This window comes from Sorex araneus, chromosome 1, assembly GCF_027595985.1.
Source record: "Sorex araneus isolate mSorAra2 chromosome 1, mSorAra2.pri, whole genome shotgun sequence".
NCBI classification, from domain to species: Eukaryota; Metazoa; Chordata; class Mammalia; order Eulipotyphla; family Soricidae; genus Sorex; species Sorex araneus.
Window position 1 is genome coordinate 337,555,810 of NC_073302.1, and position 16,175 is coordinate 337,571,984.

The 16,175-nt window shown below is 37.3% G+C and overlaps 1 protein-coding gene across 1 annotated transcript in view; it reads left to right on the forward strand.

Moving 5' to 3' along the window:
- Positions 1-16,175, forward strand: part of ADAM2 (ADAM metallopeptidase domain 2) — a 131,364-nt gene that overhangs the window by 23,764 nt on the left and 91,425 nt on the right. The window contains exons 6-7 of the mRNA XM_055128386.1: positions 1,555-1,611; positions 15,953-16,024. Of these exons, the coding sequence (XP_054984361.1) occupies positions 1,555-1,611; positions 15,953-16,024 (129 nt within the window). The remainder of the gene's footprint in view (positions 1-1,554; positions 1,612-15,952; positions 16,025-16,175) is intronic.

Consider the following 16,175-nt stretch of genomic DNA (forward strand, 5'->3'; position numbering starts at 1 on the left):
CCTCCGCCCCTCTCAGAGAGCCCAGCAAGCTCCTAAGAGTATCCCACCCACACAGCAGAGCCTGGCAAGCTACCTGTGGTGTATTCCATATGCAAAAAACAATAACAACAAGTCTCACAATGGAGACATTTCTGGTGCCCGCTCGAGCAAATCGATGAACAATACTACAGACAGTGACAGTACTATTTTTCAATAAATGAATGAAAAACATTACAGATCCAGTATAAAATCCAGTACAAATATGAAAATGATTTGCTGTGGGAATGAAGAGGAATTTATTTGAAGACATCAGTCATCTAGTACACTGCTGCTTAAAATAATAATTTTGGTTCCATAGATCTATTAATGTACTTTCTCACAATGAACACAAATTTTAATTCTTTATCCTTCAGTAAACTCTTTATTTAATTTTTCAGTGAAAAAAATGGATCCTAAAAGTAAAACTCTAAAACATTAGGGGTATAATTTAATTTTGATACAAATGATAAAAAACCATAATATAAAAGAATTTCACATTAAGTTTCACTTTGTTTCCTTTGAATGATTATAGTTATCACTTTACTGATCTCAAATTTTAGATTTGTTGTTTTCTCTTTAATCTTTTTATGCTGAGTAAAATAGTTTAACTGAAAGTTGTTTTATTGAACTTTCAGGGATTATATACCAGTGTACAATGTGTAGATATTAAAATGTACACAATATATTTACCTTCTATCTATGAATTTTGATCTTCTGTTCTTCTTGATATTTCTACTGTGCTCGTGGAAAGTATCACCTTTTAGTAACATTTTCTTTTTAGCTAGGTACGCCATAAAATGCTTATGAAACCTGTCTTACAAGTTATTTGTACAGTTTTCCTCCTAGACTATGTTACATGGCAATATTGATGAAAGTAGATACTGTTTTATATTAGTGATTATTATAATGATTGTCTGTTCCACTTTTTGCAGAATCTAAATGCTATAAATTTGTTATAGTTAAAACTGTATGAGGTCAAGCTTTGTGTCTAATTTAAATATTAAAATTTAAGTTGCTGGCATAATACTCAGAACACTCACATTTTAGGATACATATGATTCAATTAAAGAAAGCAAATTATTTCCTTTGTAAAAATGGTGTAAAAATCACCATTTTTACCTAAATGGTGATTTTATATAAGGACTAACTATCTGTTAGATGGGGTATTCATATTTTCTCAGGTTATAGATAACACCATACAATATTACAGTACATAGTTGTATTATAAAGTTCATTGGAGTGGTTGTTAATTGGAGATTTTCTGTAGGAAAAAGAGCAACACTACTTTCTCAGTAACAATGAGAATAAGAACATATGATAGAATGCATGGTCACTTATTTTGTTACATGACAAATTAGGTGCAAAATACTTGAGAAAGTCAGTATTTGAAAATGATTCTGTTATACTAAGTTTTACCTTCTATTATGTCTTCAATAAGGAATAGAATTTCTCAACATTTAGTTTACAGTATAATGATAAACACTAAAGTATTTGAATAATTTTTCAGTTTTGACATGTATTTTGTGTATTTTTCAGGCAATGAAACAGTTATCTCATTATATAGAAATGCATATTGTAGTTGAAAAATATTTGGTAAGTATATTCTCATTATTTTGCCTATACCAATATGTATTAGTAATTAGGGATTATTAAAATAAGTAGGAATACACTTTTTTTTTTTTGTGAGAGCTTGATTTCTTCCTTTCCTACCTGAATGCCCTTAATGTCTTTTTCTTGCCTAATCGCTATTGCAAGTACTTCCAGTACTATATTGAACAGAAGTGGAGAGAGTGGGCATCCTTGTCTCATCCCTGTTCTCAGAGGGAAGGCTCTTAGTTTTTCCCCATCGAGGACAATGCTTGCCATAGGCTTGTGATAAATGGCTTTGACTATACTGAGGAAGGTCCCTTCTATACCCATTTTGGCTAGTGTTTTCATCATAAACGGATGCTGGATCTTGTCAAATGCTTTCTCTGCATCTATTGATATGATTATATGATTTTTATCTTTTCTTTTGTTGATATGGTGGATTATGTTGATTGATTTCCAGATGTTAAACCATCCTTGCATCCCCGGGATGAATCCCACTTGGTCGTGGTGTATGATCTTTTTGATGAGTTGTTGAATTCTATTTGCTAATATTTTGTTGAGAATTTTTGCATCTGTGTTCATTAGGGATATTGGCCTGTAGTTTTCTTTTTTTGTGGTGTCTTTGTTTGCTTTTGGTATTAGGGAGATATGAGCCTCATAGAAACTGTTAGGGAGGGTTTCTGTTTCTTCAATTTCCTGGAAAAGCTTGAGAAGGACTGGCAAAAGGTCCTCTTTAAATGTTTGGAAGAACTCACTAGTGAATCCGTCTGGACCAGGGCTTTTGTTTTTGGGAAGACTTTTGATTACCATTTCAATTTCCTTGATGTTAATTGGACTATTCAGGTACTCCAGGTCTTCTTGGTTCAGCCTTGGGAGATTATAGGAGTCGAGGAATTTATCCATTTCTTCTAGATTCTCTTGTTTCGTGGCATAGAGATTTTCAAAGTAGTCTCTGATGATCTTTTGAATTTCATTGGTTTCTGTTGTGATGTCCCCCTTTTCATTTCTGATTCGGCTTATAAGAGTTCTCTCTCTCTCTTTCTTTGTGAGTCTTGCTAGTGGTTTATCAATCTTGTTTATTTTCTCGAAGAACTAGCTCTTGGTTTCATTGATCTTCCCGATTGTCTTTTGGGTTTCCATGTCATTAATTTCTGCTCTAAGTTTTATTATCTCTTTCCTTCTGCCTGGTTTTGGCTCCTTTTGTTGGTCCTTTTCTAAGGTCTTGAGCTGTGAAGTCAAGTTATTTATGTGGGCCCTTTCTTCCTTCCTGAGATATGCTTGCAGAGCTATAAATTTTCCCCTTAAAACGGCTTTAGCTGCGTCCCACAGGTTCTGGTAGCTCATGTCTTCATTCTCATTTGTTTCTAGGTACCTTTTGATTTCTTCCTTGATTTCCTTCCTGACCCACTCATTGTTCAATATCGAGCTATTTAATTTCCAGGTGTTTGATTTGGTTTTCTGCATCTGTCCACAGTTAAGTTTTATCTTCAGTGCATCATGGTCTGAAAAGATAGCTGGTACAATGTCTATCTTGTTGATTCTGTTGAGGTATGTTGTGTGGCCCAGCGCATGGTCTATTCTGGAAAATGTTCCATGTGCACTGGAAAAGAATGCGTATTCCTTTTTTGGGGGATATAAAGCCCTGTATAGATCTATTAGCCCTCTCTCTTCTATTTCTTCCTTCAAAGCCAGTATTTCATTGGTGAGTTTTAATCTTCTAGATCTGTCCAGAGGAGACAGTGCGGTGTTGAAGTCTCCAACTACTATTGTGTTGCTCGAGATGTCCTTCTCAAGGTCTCTTAGCAGCTGTTGTAAGTATTTAGCTGATCCCTCATTGGGTGCGTAGACATTTAGGAGTGTGATTTCTTCGTGATGTACACATCCCTTGATTAATAAAAAGTGGCCTTCACTATCCCTTCTAATCTTTTTCAACCTGAAGTCTATGTTGTCCGATACTAGTAAAGCCACCCCGGCTTTCTTGAGGGAGTTGTTTGCTTGCAGGATTGTTTCCCATCCTTTGACTTTGAGTCTGTGTTTGTTCTGGCTATTCAGATGTGTTTCTTGCAGGCAACAGAATGTTGGGTTGAGTCTCTGAATCCATTTTGCCAGTCTGTGTCTCTTAATTGGTGAATTCAGACCATTGACATTAAGGGAGATTATTGTTATGGGATTTTGTGCCGTCTTTGTGCAAGGGTTTGTTGTGCTTGTAGGGGTTGTTCTTGTCTTACAATAGCCCCTTTAGTGCTTCTTTTAGGTTTGGTTTTGAGTCTATGAAGTTCCTGAGCTGTTGTTTATCCCCAAAGTAGTGTATGATTCCTTCTAGTTTGAATGAGAGTTTAGCCGGATAAAGTATTCTTAGTGAAGCGTTGATTTCATTGAGTTTTTTCACTATATCCCACCATTGCCTTCGAGCTTGGAGGGTTTCCTCTGATAGATCTGCTGTGAGCCTAAGGGGTGCTCCTTTGTATGCGATTTCCTTCTTGGACCTTGCTGCTTGGAGTATTGTGTCTCTCTGGAAGATGTCCATCATTGTAACTATGATATGTCTTGGGGTTTTTCTGTTACGATCTCTTTTAGCTGGCACTCTTCGGGCGCCTTGAATCTGGATGCCTGCATTGTCCAGCTGTGGGAAGTTTTCCGCAATGATTTGTTTGACTGTGTCTTTTTCGTTGGGGTTGGTTCCCTGTGGTTCTGGTAGGCCAATGATTCTAATCTTGTTCCTCTTGAATTCATCCCCTAGGACTCTGATTCTGGCTAGAGCTATTTTGAGGTCTCTTGCCATGGTTTGATGTTGCCTGTAGGCCTCTTGCAGCTCATCTTCAAGCATACTGATTCTGTCTTCGGCTGCAGTCATCCTATTGTTGAGGGAAGCCAGAGAGTTTTTGATTTCATGTACGGAATCCTTCATTTCTTTTTGAAGGTTTTTTATTTCTGCTCTCATTTCTTCCTGTATTTTGTCGGCTGTCTGTTGTATTGTTTCCGCCAGGTCTTCCTTGAAGTTGTCCATCTTTGCATTGAGTTGATTGAACATGTTGAGGATTTCAAGTCTGAATTCTTTCTCAGAGAGGTCAAGTTTGTAGGAAGCGCCCATTGAGGTTTCCGGACTCCTTTGATCGTCCTCTGGTTGCAATGGGGATTTTCGCTGTTTCTTCATGTTGTTTGTGGTGATATGAAAGAGGGCCCTTGATGATGAGTGTCCCTGTTTCCTTTTGTTGCGAAAAAGGATTGTGGATAGGCTCAGTTAATAGTGGTTGGCTTTTTACTTGCGGGTTGTAGAACCTGGTCTCCTACTGAGATGTTCTTATGTGAAGTCTTGTGTTTTATTGTCCTACTGCTTGCGAATAGCTAGGATGTTAGTCTTGGATAGGATGTTGAGGAAAGTACTTGCCTCCGCGTGAGCTTTGGCCGCCGGTCGGAATACACTTTTAATGTAGAAAAATCATGTTGTCTCTGTTATATTTAAATTTGGTGTAAGGAATAGACACTCAAACTCATACAAGTCAGGTGTGTGTTCTACCCCTGAATTAAATGTCTGGCCCTTTCACTTAATCACGTTTTTAATATATATTAAACTACAAATATTCTCTTAAATAATTAAAAATTCACAGTTAAATTGCTTTAATTCTAAATTTTCATTCATTAGTTTCCTTTCCCTAGTGCTTGTTGTTATTAATTTTTTCTTGCTGCCCTATATTTGCCTCTTGCAGAATATCATATAATAGAAATATACAGCTTATAACGATTTCATATTGTATTATTTTTAGTATAATTAATTTTCCTCCATTTATTTTTAATGCCTCATGTCTTTTCATCATCAGATATGTTCTCGAGTCTGGATTTACTATTTCTTTTCAACATTTAAAATTTTATTCAATATTTATTTTATCTGTTTATTTTGTATTTTTTTAACAAAAATGATGGACATCTTGTTGGCTTCCAATTTTTAAAAAATTATATAGTTGTATATAAATTTTATGCATATCATTATAAATATTCCTATATTTATGAATACAGAAATATTTCTATAAATATAATTGCATGAGGTTTTTGTTTCCAAACATTTATACTCCTTTAAGCATAATGTAAAGGAGTATAGTTCATGGATCACATGGTAATATGTTAAATTTTGTAAGCTCCTGAAGTGTCTTTCAAAGTTTCTTTCCACTTTGCATTAGTCCTTTTAATATACTACCATGTTGTTTTCTGGTTGCTGAGGTTTTTGCTGAAAAGGTGGATGATAATTTTAATATCATTTATTGTGTATAGCTAACAACTTTCTTCTAAGTACTTTCAACATTCCCTGACATTAGCTTTGAATGTTTGGTTATTACGTGCTTCATCAAAGCTTATATTTGGTGAGGATTTATTTTGGTTATGGTTATTTTTTAGTTTCCATAAATTTTAGGCCCATATTTCATAAAATCTGCAACATCTTTGTTCATCTTTTTTAAGTATATATTTTTATGTTCTGAAACTGTGATAACTCATATATTTTTCTACACACTAATATCATTCTGATTCTTCTTTTCCTTCTTTGTTCCTAAACTCAATTATTTGACTGATGTATAAAAAATACTTAACTCTTTTGAGAATCTACCCTTGTTCTAGTCCACTGTTTATTTGTTTTGTTTGTAGCTTTATAATATATTTTAAAGGAAAGAGAAGCCCTGCATCTTTTTTTTTGCTTTAAAAAAAAAGTACTAGAACTGCTTTGTTTATTCAAGGGGCTTTATTGCTCTATACAAATTTTAATAACATTTAGTCTATGTTTTTAAAAAAGTCATAGATATTTTAGAGGGACTTTACTAAATCTGCATGATGCTTTAAACAAAATTGACATGTTGACAATGATAATCTTTTCATCCGATTCCATTGAGCAAGCAAATGGAAGCATAGATAAACAATTGAGACTACATCAAACCAGAAGCTTCTGCACTGCAAATGGAACTATCATAATAATGCATACTGAGAGAAATTATTTGACCATCACTCATCTGTTAAAAGGTTAATATTCAAGATACATAAAATCCTGGTTGAACATTGTAAGAAAGAAACAATCATCCCATAAAAAATGGGGTGAAGGAGTAAAAACTTACTCAGAGAAGAGACACAGGTAGCTGGAAAGTATATAAAAATATTCTCTTCATCATTTATCATCAGGGAAATACAAATCAAAACAAAAATGAACACACCATTTCATATCAATGAGACTAGCTCACATCACAAAGAACAAAAGCAATCAATCAACTTTGATGTGAATGTGCATAAAAGGTACCCTTTGTTTACTCTTCCTGTAAATGTCAACTAATCCAGACTATTTGTAAAACATGACGGATACATCTAAAAAACCCTAGAAATTGAATTTCAATAAGAACTAACAATCTACTTCTTGGCACCTAACCCAAGGATCCAAAAATTCTCTTCAGAAAATATGAGATATTTTTACTCCTGTCTTCAAAGCAGCACTATTCACAATAGCTAGAATCTGGAGACAATGCAGGTGTTCAAGAAACATGTGGTACAATGGAATAGTACTCAGCTATAAAAATTAAAAAGATGAGATAGTGGAATTGGTTACTAGGTTGAGAGTTCAAGGAGTTCAAGAGTGAAGTTAGAGAGACAGACACAGAATGATCTCTCCTGTATGTGGTATATAAAGAAATGTAGTAGTTGAGTAACAAATGCCCAAAGAAACAGAACTGGTCTTCAGTAGGAAGTTTACCGCAGAAAGTTGTTGAGGGAGAGGATGAAATGGATCAGGGAGACCTAGAAAATAATGGAGGGAAGTAGACACTCTGGTGTAGGGGGTGGTGCTGGAATTTAAATTTAAATTCATGACAGCCTACCATTAACAATATTGAAAATCAAGGAAAAAGTACCTAAAATAACATTAAAATCTACTTATTAAAAATACTAAAAGAGATCAGGAGAGATAGTACAGTGAAGAGGGTGTTTGCCGTTCACGCAGCCGACTTAGATTCCATCCCCAGCATGTTGCTCCCCAGAGCACCTCCAGGAGTGATTCTGAGTGCAGAGCCAGGAGTAACACCTGAACATCACCGGTGTGACCCCCCCAAAACAAAAAAAAGTGAAAAAATTATATTTCCAAGTATTCACTAGCATTAACATAAATCTTGATGTTGTATTTCTTCAGTGCAGCAAGGTCTTAATTTTTATTGTTTTTTGTTTGTTTGGGGTCACAGCGAGTGGTGCTCAGAGGTCATTCCTTGCTCTGCACTCAGGAATCACTCCTGGCAGGCTCAGGTGACCATATGGGAAGCTGGGGATCCAGCTCAGGTCAACTGCATGCAAGGCAAGAGCCCTACTGGCTGTCCTATTTTCTGACACATACATCTGACACATTTAAGACTTCTTAAAGTGCTGTCTTTTTTATTTTGTGGGAGGCATGATATGTAACTATAACATAATTAATATTGTTCATATGATTTTTAAAAATTTTTCTCAATATAATAGTTGGGCTGGAGCGGTAGCACAGTGGGGAGGGCGTTTGCCTTGCACGCAACTCACCTGGGTTCAATTCTTCTGCCCCTCTGAGAGATCCCGGAAAACTATGGAGAGTATCTGGCCCGCATGGCAGAGCCTGCCAAGCTACCCATATAAAATATGCCAAAAACAGTAACAACAAGTCTCACAATGGAGATATTACTGGTGCCCACTTGAGCAAATTGATGAGCAACGGGATGACAGTGATACAGTGAATATAATAGTTGTTTTCCCTTGCAGTTTTATTATGGACTGTCAATCATAGTTTGTTTTTTATGGCACCTTTGCATACAATTTATTGGCACGCCTATTGGATAGTTGGTTAACCCAGTTGCCAGTTGTTGGCTATTCCCAACTTTGTCATGGATGAGTCTTAACCATGCTCAGGTGTGCAATTTGAATACCTGTATTTTATTCTTCAGTGATTTCCCTCTGACCTTCTTAGTCCTTGCATTAGAGAGTTCTGTGTGTGCGGGGGAAGGGTGAATCACAGAAACCAAGAACTGAAGCACTAAAGGTAATAAACTACATTCTTCTACAGTTCGTTCCTCTGCCATGATATAGTACCACCTAGGATCAAACTGTGAGGTCTGGAATGCACTAGGATGAGTGGTAGTGCAGAGAAAATGTTAAGGGCATTTGGGGAAATGACACCACAAACTGTCATCCAAATTCAAATGAAAGTTTATTGACAGTCTAGTTGAACTAAGCAAAAACTGTTATATTTGTATCCTAATAGGGGTGAATGTTTTATATAGATGTTTGTTGCTAAAGTGGTAAAAAAAAATCAGTGGAAAGAGTGTGTTTTTTGTATGTTTCAACTAGAATTGAAAGTAGCATAAAAAAATTAAACTCACTTAAGAAAGTAAGCAAATATGTATGATTAGCTCCATACTAGAAAAATTCAGAGGCAAGCCTCCACTGGTTGAATTTGTGGCATTGACTGCTTCAGTAAAGTTTGCTCATGTGCACCATCTTTTTTGTGTCACTATTTTCAGGCTGGCTACTTCATAAAGACCAAACCACAGTTCCATTTCATAACTTATAGTTGAAGTTTTAAAATGTTTTGGTATTTTTTAATTCACTGTATCACTGTCATCCCATTGCTCATCGATTTGCTCGAACAGGCACCAGTAAAGTCTCCATTGTGAGACTTGTTACTGTTTTTGGCATATCAAATGCGCCACGGGTAGCAGGCTCTGCCATGCGGTCGGAATACTCTCGGTAGCTTACCTGGCCCTGTGAGAGGGGTGGAGGAATAAAACCTGGGTCGGCCACGTGCAAGGCGAATGCCCTATCCGCTTAGGGAGTTCTATTGAAATCTTTCTTTACATTTCATTTATTTTAATTAAAATTAGATTACATGTCCACCCCTGAACTAATCCTTATGTCGTGTGTTGACTGACACATACCTCTGCTTCCTGATTCAATCACTGTGGCAGATTTGTTATTACCTTGGTGACAATCAGATGCTTTCCCAGAGATTGACATGTGGTTCATGCCTCTTTAGTTATATGGGCAGTACGAAGGAAATGATGGATGCGTGAAAGAAAATAGTATCATAATTAGGAAAAATGATAATAAATCAAAGAAATTTAATACCAGTGTGGTGCTTGTGTTTAGATCCCAATGTTTAGAAAAAAGCTAAAAAATTATAAAATGTTAACAGAAAAGTACATCATAAATCCAACATCAAAAATCACTACAATAAAAATGTTTTGTTGGATAGTCTGGGGGAATGAGAAGTTGAATTAGAGGTGACATAGGGACAATGCCAAGAGGATCTGGGGCATTTGGTTGTGGTGAAGGTGAGGTCATTGCAGATGAAAATTACAAACGGTAACACTGGTTTATTAACAGTTACCTAAACTATTATCATGATCGTGAATTTTAAAATAAACTAGTAAATAAAATCATGTTTTTTTAAGAAAAAAATACAGGAAGCAACTATTGATGAGGAATTGAAGAAAATCCATGGTACACCATGGATGTGAGTGCAAATTATGTACAGTAGCTTTACAAACCAATGTGGAGCTACTTTAAAGAAATGTTTTGAATACAATATTTTTCAACAATACTACAGCTGGATATTTATATGAAGGATAAGAAAGAAAACATTAAAAGAATTTCCCCCCTATATTTAAAGCAGGGGGGAAATATTCACAGTAGTCAAAATGCAGAATCAATCTACATGTTCCTCAACAAATGACAGGTTAAGAATGTGTATAACCTATGCTTAATGGATTCAGTAGCTTAAAAATATCATGCATTTTGAGACAAACACTGATGCAACTTGAGATGATTATGGTAAGTGGAATAGATACGTACTGGATGATTAACTCATAAACAACCAAAAGCAAACTAAATGACTAAAAGAAAACTAAAAGGAAAAAATAAAGAAACCATGGTGGTTTCTTGAATAGATGTGGCTCACTGCCTGCAGTTTCTATCTTCATCATCTACGCACCAACTTCCAACTACGATGAAGAAGAAATTAAGAGTTGCTGCATGGAACTGGAGAAGCTCTATAAAGAAGACCACACCTTCTACAAGATCATTGTTGGTGATTTTAATGCCAAGATAGGTCCGAGAAGGTCGCCCAAAGAACTGTACATTGGGACACCTGGCCTAAAATGGAACGATCAGGGTGAGAGACTGTCTGATCATGTTGACCAAGACCATCCATGGTAACTCACAGTTTCAGAAGGCTGAATCCAAACACTGGACATGGGAGCCTTCCGGTGGACAGTTCCACAATGAAACTGACCACATCATATTCAATCGAAGGTTTTGCCTGACCAATGTCTCTGTTGTCCCAAAATTCCATACGGGATCAGACCACCGACACCTTTGTGTGAAATTCTACTCACAGAGCGGGGAGAAAAGTCTGCAAAATTTAAGTCTAAGAAGGCAACTTCCAGAATGACCACCAACTGGGAGCTCTTAGGCACTAATGCAGCAATGTGGAAAGATGCCATCCTTGACAACATCAACGAGGAATACGATCGACTGGTTCAGCACCTCCATGTCTGTGCGAAGAATGCCAAGTGAGAAAGCCACAAACAGTCGCCTGTCTTCGGAAACTCTCGAGCTCATTCGCCAATGTGGTTTGGCGCGAGCCTCAGGCAACCACAAGCTAACATTCGAACTCACAAAGCTGTGCAGAGATGCGATAAAGGAAGACCTCAAAGAGAGAAGAGCAGCAGTGTTGGCCAGTGCAGCAGAAGCCGGGAAAAGTATTCACAATGCTTGCCTGTCCTTCGCCAACTACAAGACCAAGATGACTGCCCTCCGACGTCCCGATGGATCTATCACATCCTCCAGAAAGGCAATGAAAGGATTATTCATGACTTCTACTCAAATCTCTTTGACAGCCATGTCCACCTGCCCACATACCAAATTCCGCAGGATGGATATGTTGTTCCCAACGTTCTCCTTTCTGAAATCCGACATGCCATTTTGCTGGTAAAGATGCATATAGCACCTGGTCTGGACAAGGTCAGACCCAAACACCTGAAGAATATGCCGCCAGTACTCATCAATACACTGGCCCGACTCTTCACACACTACCAGCATGATAGACCATATCCACACAGTGACCAAACTCATTGAAGCTTCGAGGGAGTTCAAGATGCCGCTCTGTCTAACATTCATCGACTTAAAGAAGGCCTTCGATTCTGTTGAGACTGAGGCAGTCATCGAAGCCCTGGCCAAACAGCGCGTTCAAACTCAGTATATCAAAGTCCTCCGAGAGCTGTATTGTGGATTCACCACCAGGATCTCACCATTCTACAAGGAAGTGATCATTGATGTAAGGAGAGGGGTGCGGCAGGGTGATACCATCTCACCGAAACTCTTCAGTGCTGCCCTTGAGAACATCATGCAATGACTGGAATGGGAAGGAATGGGAGTGAAGATAGATGGTTGGCAATTACACCACCTCCGCTTCGCTGATGACATCGTTCTCATAACACCAAACATTAGCCAAGTGGCACAAATGCTGGTCAACTTCAACCACGAGTGTGGAAAGGTCGGATTCCAGCTGAATCTCAACAAGACGATGTTCATGAAAAACGAACTGATCCCTGAAGCTCCATTTGCTCTCAATGGAATGAACATCTCTGAATGCAGCAGCTATGTGTACCTGGGTTGAGAAATCAATATGAGGAACAACTTGGTGCCAGAGCTGCGCAGGAGGAAGAGAGCAGCGTGGAATGCATTCAAGACTGTCGAAGAGGTGGTTAAGATAACGAAGAACCTTCGACTCCATGCACATCTTTTTTATTCCACCGTTCTTCCTGCACTAACATATGCCTCAGAGACCTGGGCCCTACGCCAACAGGATGAGAATGTTATTAGTGTATCCCAAAGAAGAATCAAAAGAGCTATGCTGGGAATATCATGTCTCACTCAAGTGAGAGAAGGAATCTGGAGTTCTGACCTCTGTCGACGGTCAAAAATCAGGGATGCTGTCTCGTTTGCCAAGTCATCAAAAATCAGATGGGTCGGTCATGTAATGTGATTCAGAGACGACCGCTGGACTAGAGCTATTACCGACTGGATTCCATGGGATGTCACAAGACCTCGTGGCCGCCCACCAACTAGATGGTCAGATTTCTTCATCAAATCCCTGAATGAACGATTTGAGGCTCTTTCTGTTTCTGGAGCAAGCAGATATCATTGGGCTGCACTAGCACGTGACAGGGATGAATGGAGACATTACTGGTGCCTGCTCGAGTAACTCGAAGATCAACGGGACTACAAGTGATACAAGTGATGGTGGTTATTTGAGGAAAATGGGCAGGACTTTTATATCAAATGTATCACTGTCACTGTATCACTGTCATCCCGTTGCTCATAGATTTGCTCGAGCAGGCACCAGTAACATCTCCATTGTGAGACTTGTTTTTATTGTTTTTGGCATATTGAATACGCCATGGATAGCTTGCCAGGCTCTGCCATGCAGGCAAGATACTCTTGGTAACTTGCCAGGCTCTCCAAGGGGGGCGGAGATATTGAACCCGAGTCGTTGGCATGCAAGGCAAACTCCTTACCTGCTGTGCTATCACTCCAGCCCACATCAAAAGTAGAAATCATTATTAATCTAAAAATAGAAGAGGGGGCCAGAACAATAGTACAGTGGGTAGGGCATTTGCCCTCTATGAAGTCAACACAGGTTCAGTCCCCAGTACCACATATTGTTCCCTGGTTCCTTCTAGGCATGATCCATGAGCAGAGCCAGGACTAAGCCCTGAGCACCACTTGGTGAGCACTGCTAGGATCTGCCTACAGCTACTTCATCCACAGTTGAGGATTCTGCTTTTAGGCTCACTGCTTACTAGCAGTGCCCAAGTGTGAAAATGCTGTAATTGGTCCTGTGCTCATTTCAGTTGTTCTCTAGTCAGCTTTATGACTTGTCTTGTGCAAAGATGAAGTGCTGGAAAAATATCTGATGCTCCTTCTCTCTTCCCCTGGGAATACATATACACCATGGCCTTTGGTTAAGGTCAAGTGGTTAGAGAAGATCAGTGGATTCTTAGTATTTTCCTCTCAGTAGGGCCTTCTCTAGATACTGTGTCTACTTATACTTTTCCTTAATTTTTCCCTCTGGCAAGGTTTGATGGTGGGAAGTTCTCTCAATCCATTTTTTTCTACTCCAATGTTCTCTACTTCAACATTTTCTGAGATCACTTTTTCCATATTTGATTCTTATTTGATTTTATGTGTTCTCTTGTTCTGCTTTTCTATATTTACATATATGTGATACATTATCTAGTATTTGTATTTCCTTCTGATTTATTTTGTTTAGAATTTCTCCTCAACTTCCACCCATGTTGTAGCAAAAGTTGAGATTTTATCTTCTGATTGTTTAGTCATATTCTATTGTTTCTATGTTTCTATTATATCTTCTTTATGTGTCATCTTATATTTGATTTGATTTACATATATTTGCTATTACAAACTGTGCACAATAAACAGAATGCATATAGCTTTTGCAAATCGTGTTTTCAAGTCCTCTGGATAGATACTGATAGTATAAAATTGCTGGATCATATAAAAGTTACATTCTGATAAAAATTGAATTGAGTAATATCTAGACAATTTTCCACAGAGGTTAAATCACTCCCTCCTGTCAATGGTGTAAAAGGTTTTCTTTACTTTGCATCCTGCCAACATTCATTTATTATAGAACTTTTTGATTTAGGATTTTCAGTTTGAAGTAGTATGTCATTGTTTAATTTGCCAGTCATGTATTATGGTTTATAATACAAAAATCTTTTAACTTTGTTTGGTCAAATTCATTCCTAGTATAAAAAAAGACAAAAGGCTGAAGCAATAATAAGTAAGTTGGGAGTACATGCACACAGCCTGGGTTTGATCCTGGCACCACATATGGTGCCCCAGGTCTGTCAGGAGTGATCTAGGAGCACGCAGCCAAAAGTACACCCTGAGCATTGCTGTGTTTGAATAAATTTTTTTTCATTCTCTTTGATGTGGCTTTAATTGTACTTCCCTTGATATCTCTATTTTTTTGCTTTTTGTATTTCTAAATAAATATTTTGTATTCAAAGTTGTATTGTATCTCATAACAATATGAATTTGCTATTTTAAATATTTTTAAGTTTTTTGTATCTTTAAGATTTTCTATGCATTAAGATGGTACTAAAAATAGTGATCTTTTTTCCCATCCCTTATTATACTATCAAATAACTTAATAAGGAATTTGGTAAGTATGGTAAGAAATTACAGACTATTTTAAATAATGAGTACTGCAAGTAAAATTTTTAGAGCAGAGAATGTTTAGTTTTCCACCACTGAATATGAAGTTGTCTATAGATGTGTCACACATTTCCTTTACTACATTAAACTATGCTTTTTCTATACCCATATAGTTGCAGGTGTTTTTAAGTCATGAAATGAATTTTCGATACCAAGTTGCTTTTAGAAATTGTGTCTTGTGTCCTTCATTTATTGATTTATAGTGTATCATATTTGATCATTTTTGCATATAAAACCATTCTCACTTGATTGTATAAGTCCTAGTTGATTATGGTACATAATAGTAATTTTGGATTCAGTTTGTTAATATGGTTTTAGGATGTTTGAATTTGTAGCACTGTAGCACTGTCATCCCCTTGTTCATCAATTTGCTTGAGCACACACCATTAACGTCTCCATTGTGAGACTTTTTACTGTTTTTGGCATATCGAATATGCCACGGGGAGCTTGCCAGGCTCTGCCATGTGGGCAGGATACTCTCAGTGGCTTGGTGGGCTCTCCGAGAGGGGCGAAGGAATCAAACCCGGATTGGCCGAGCGCAAGGCAAATGCCCTACCCGCTGTGATATCGCTCCAGTCCGTGTTTGAATTTGTATATATCAGAAATGTTAAACTGTAATTTCTTTTTTTTGTATCTAATTTTGTTTGTCTGTTTGTTCTTTGTTTTGGTTCAATTTTGGGCCATACCTGATGATGCTAAGTAGTTACTCCTGGCTCTGCATTCAGGAATTACCCCTGGCAATGTTTGGGGGGACCATCTGACTAGAATCAAACTCAGGTCAGCTGAGTGCAAGACAAGCACGCTACCCACTGTGCTATCTCTCCAGTCCCTCTTGTCTTGGTTTTGATATCAGGTGAATGTTGGCATAGTAAAATTAATTTGATAGTGGTCTCTGTTCTTTCAGGTTTTGAGACTCTTCGTATCTTTTAGTTAAAACCTTATAGTTTTAAATTTTATATGAATATGTCGAGGTATTACTGTTATAATTAATAGTGTTCAAAATGTTTAAACAGTTTCTAAGTACTGTTCATTTATATGTAACAGATAATTTGTTTTTCAGTATAGTCATATGGGTTCTGATGTTGCTGTTGTCACTGAAAAAATTTTCCAGCTTGTTGGAATAATGAATGCTGTAAGTGTTCTTTTTTTTTAAAGTAAGTTTGCATTTACTTTTATATTTTCTTACAACACTATGTGGATGAATATGTTATGTTTAACCAGACATATTTTGTGTCCCTTTTCAATTTTATAAAATCAAAATGATAATTTTAGTTTTAGAAAGC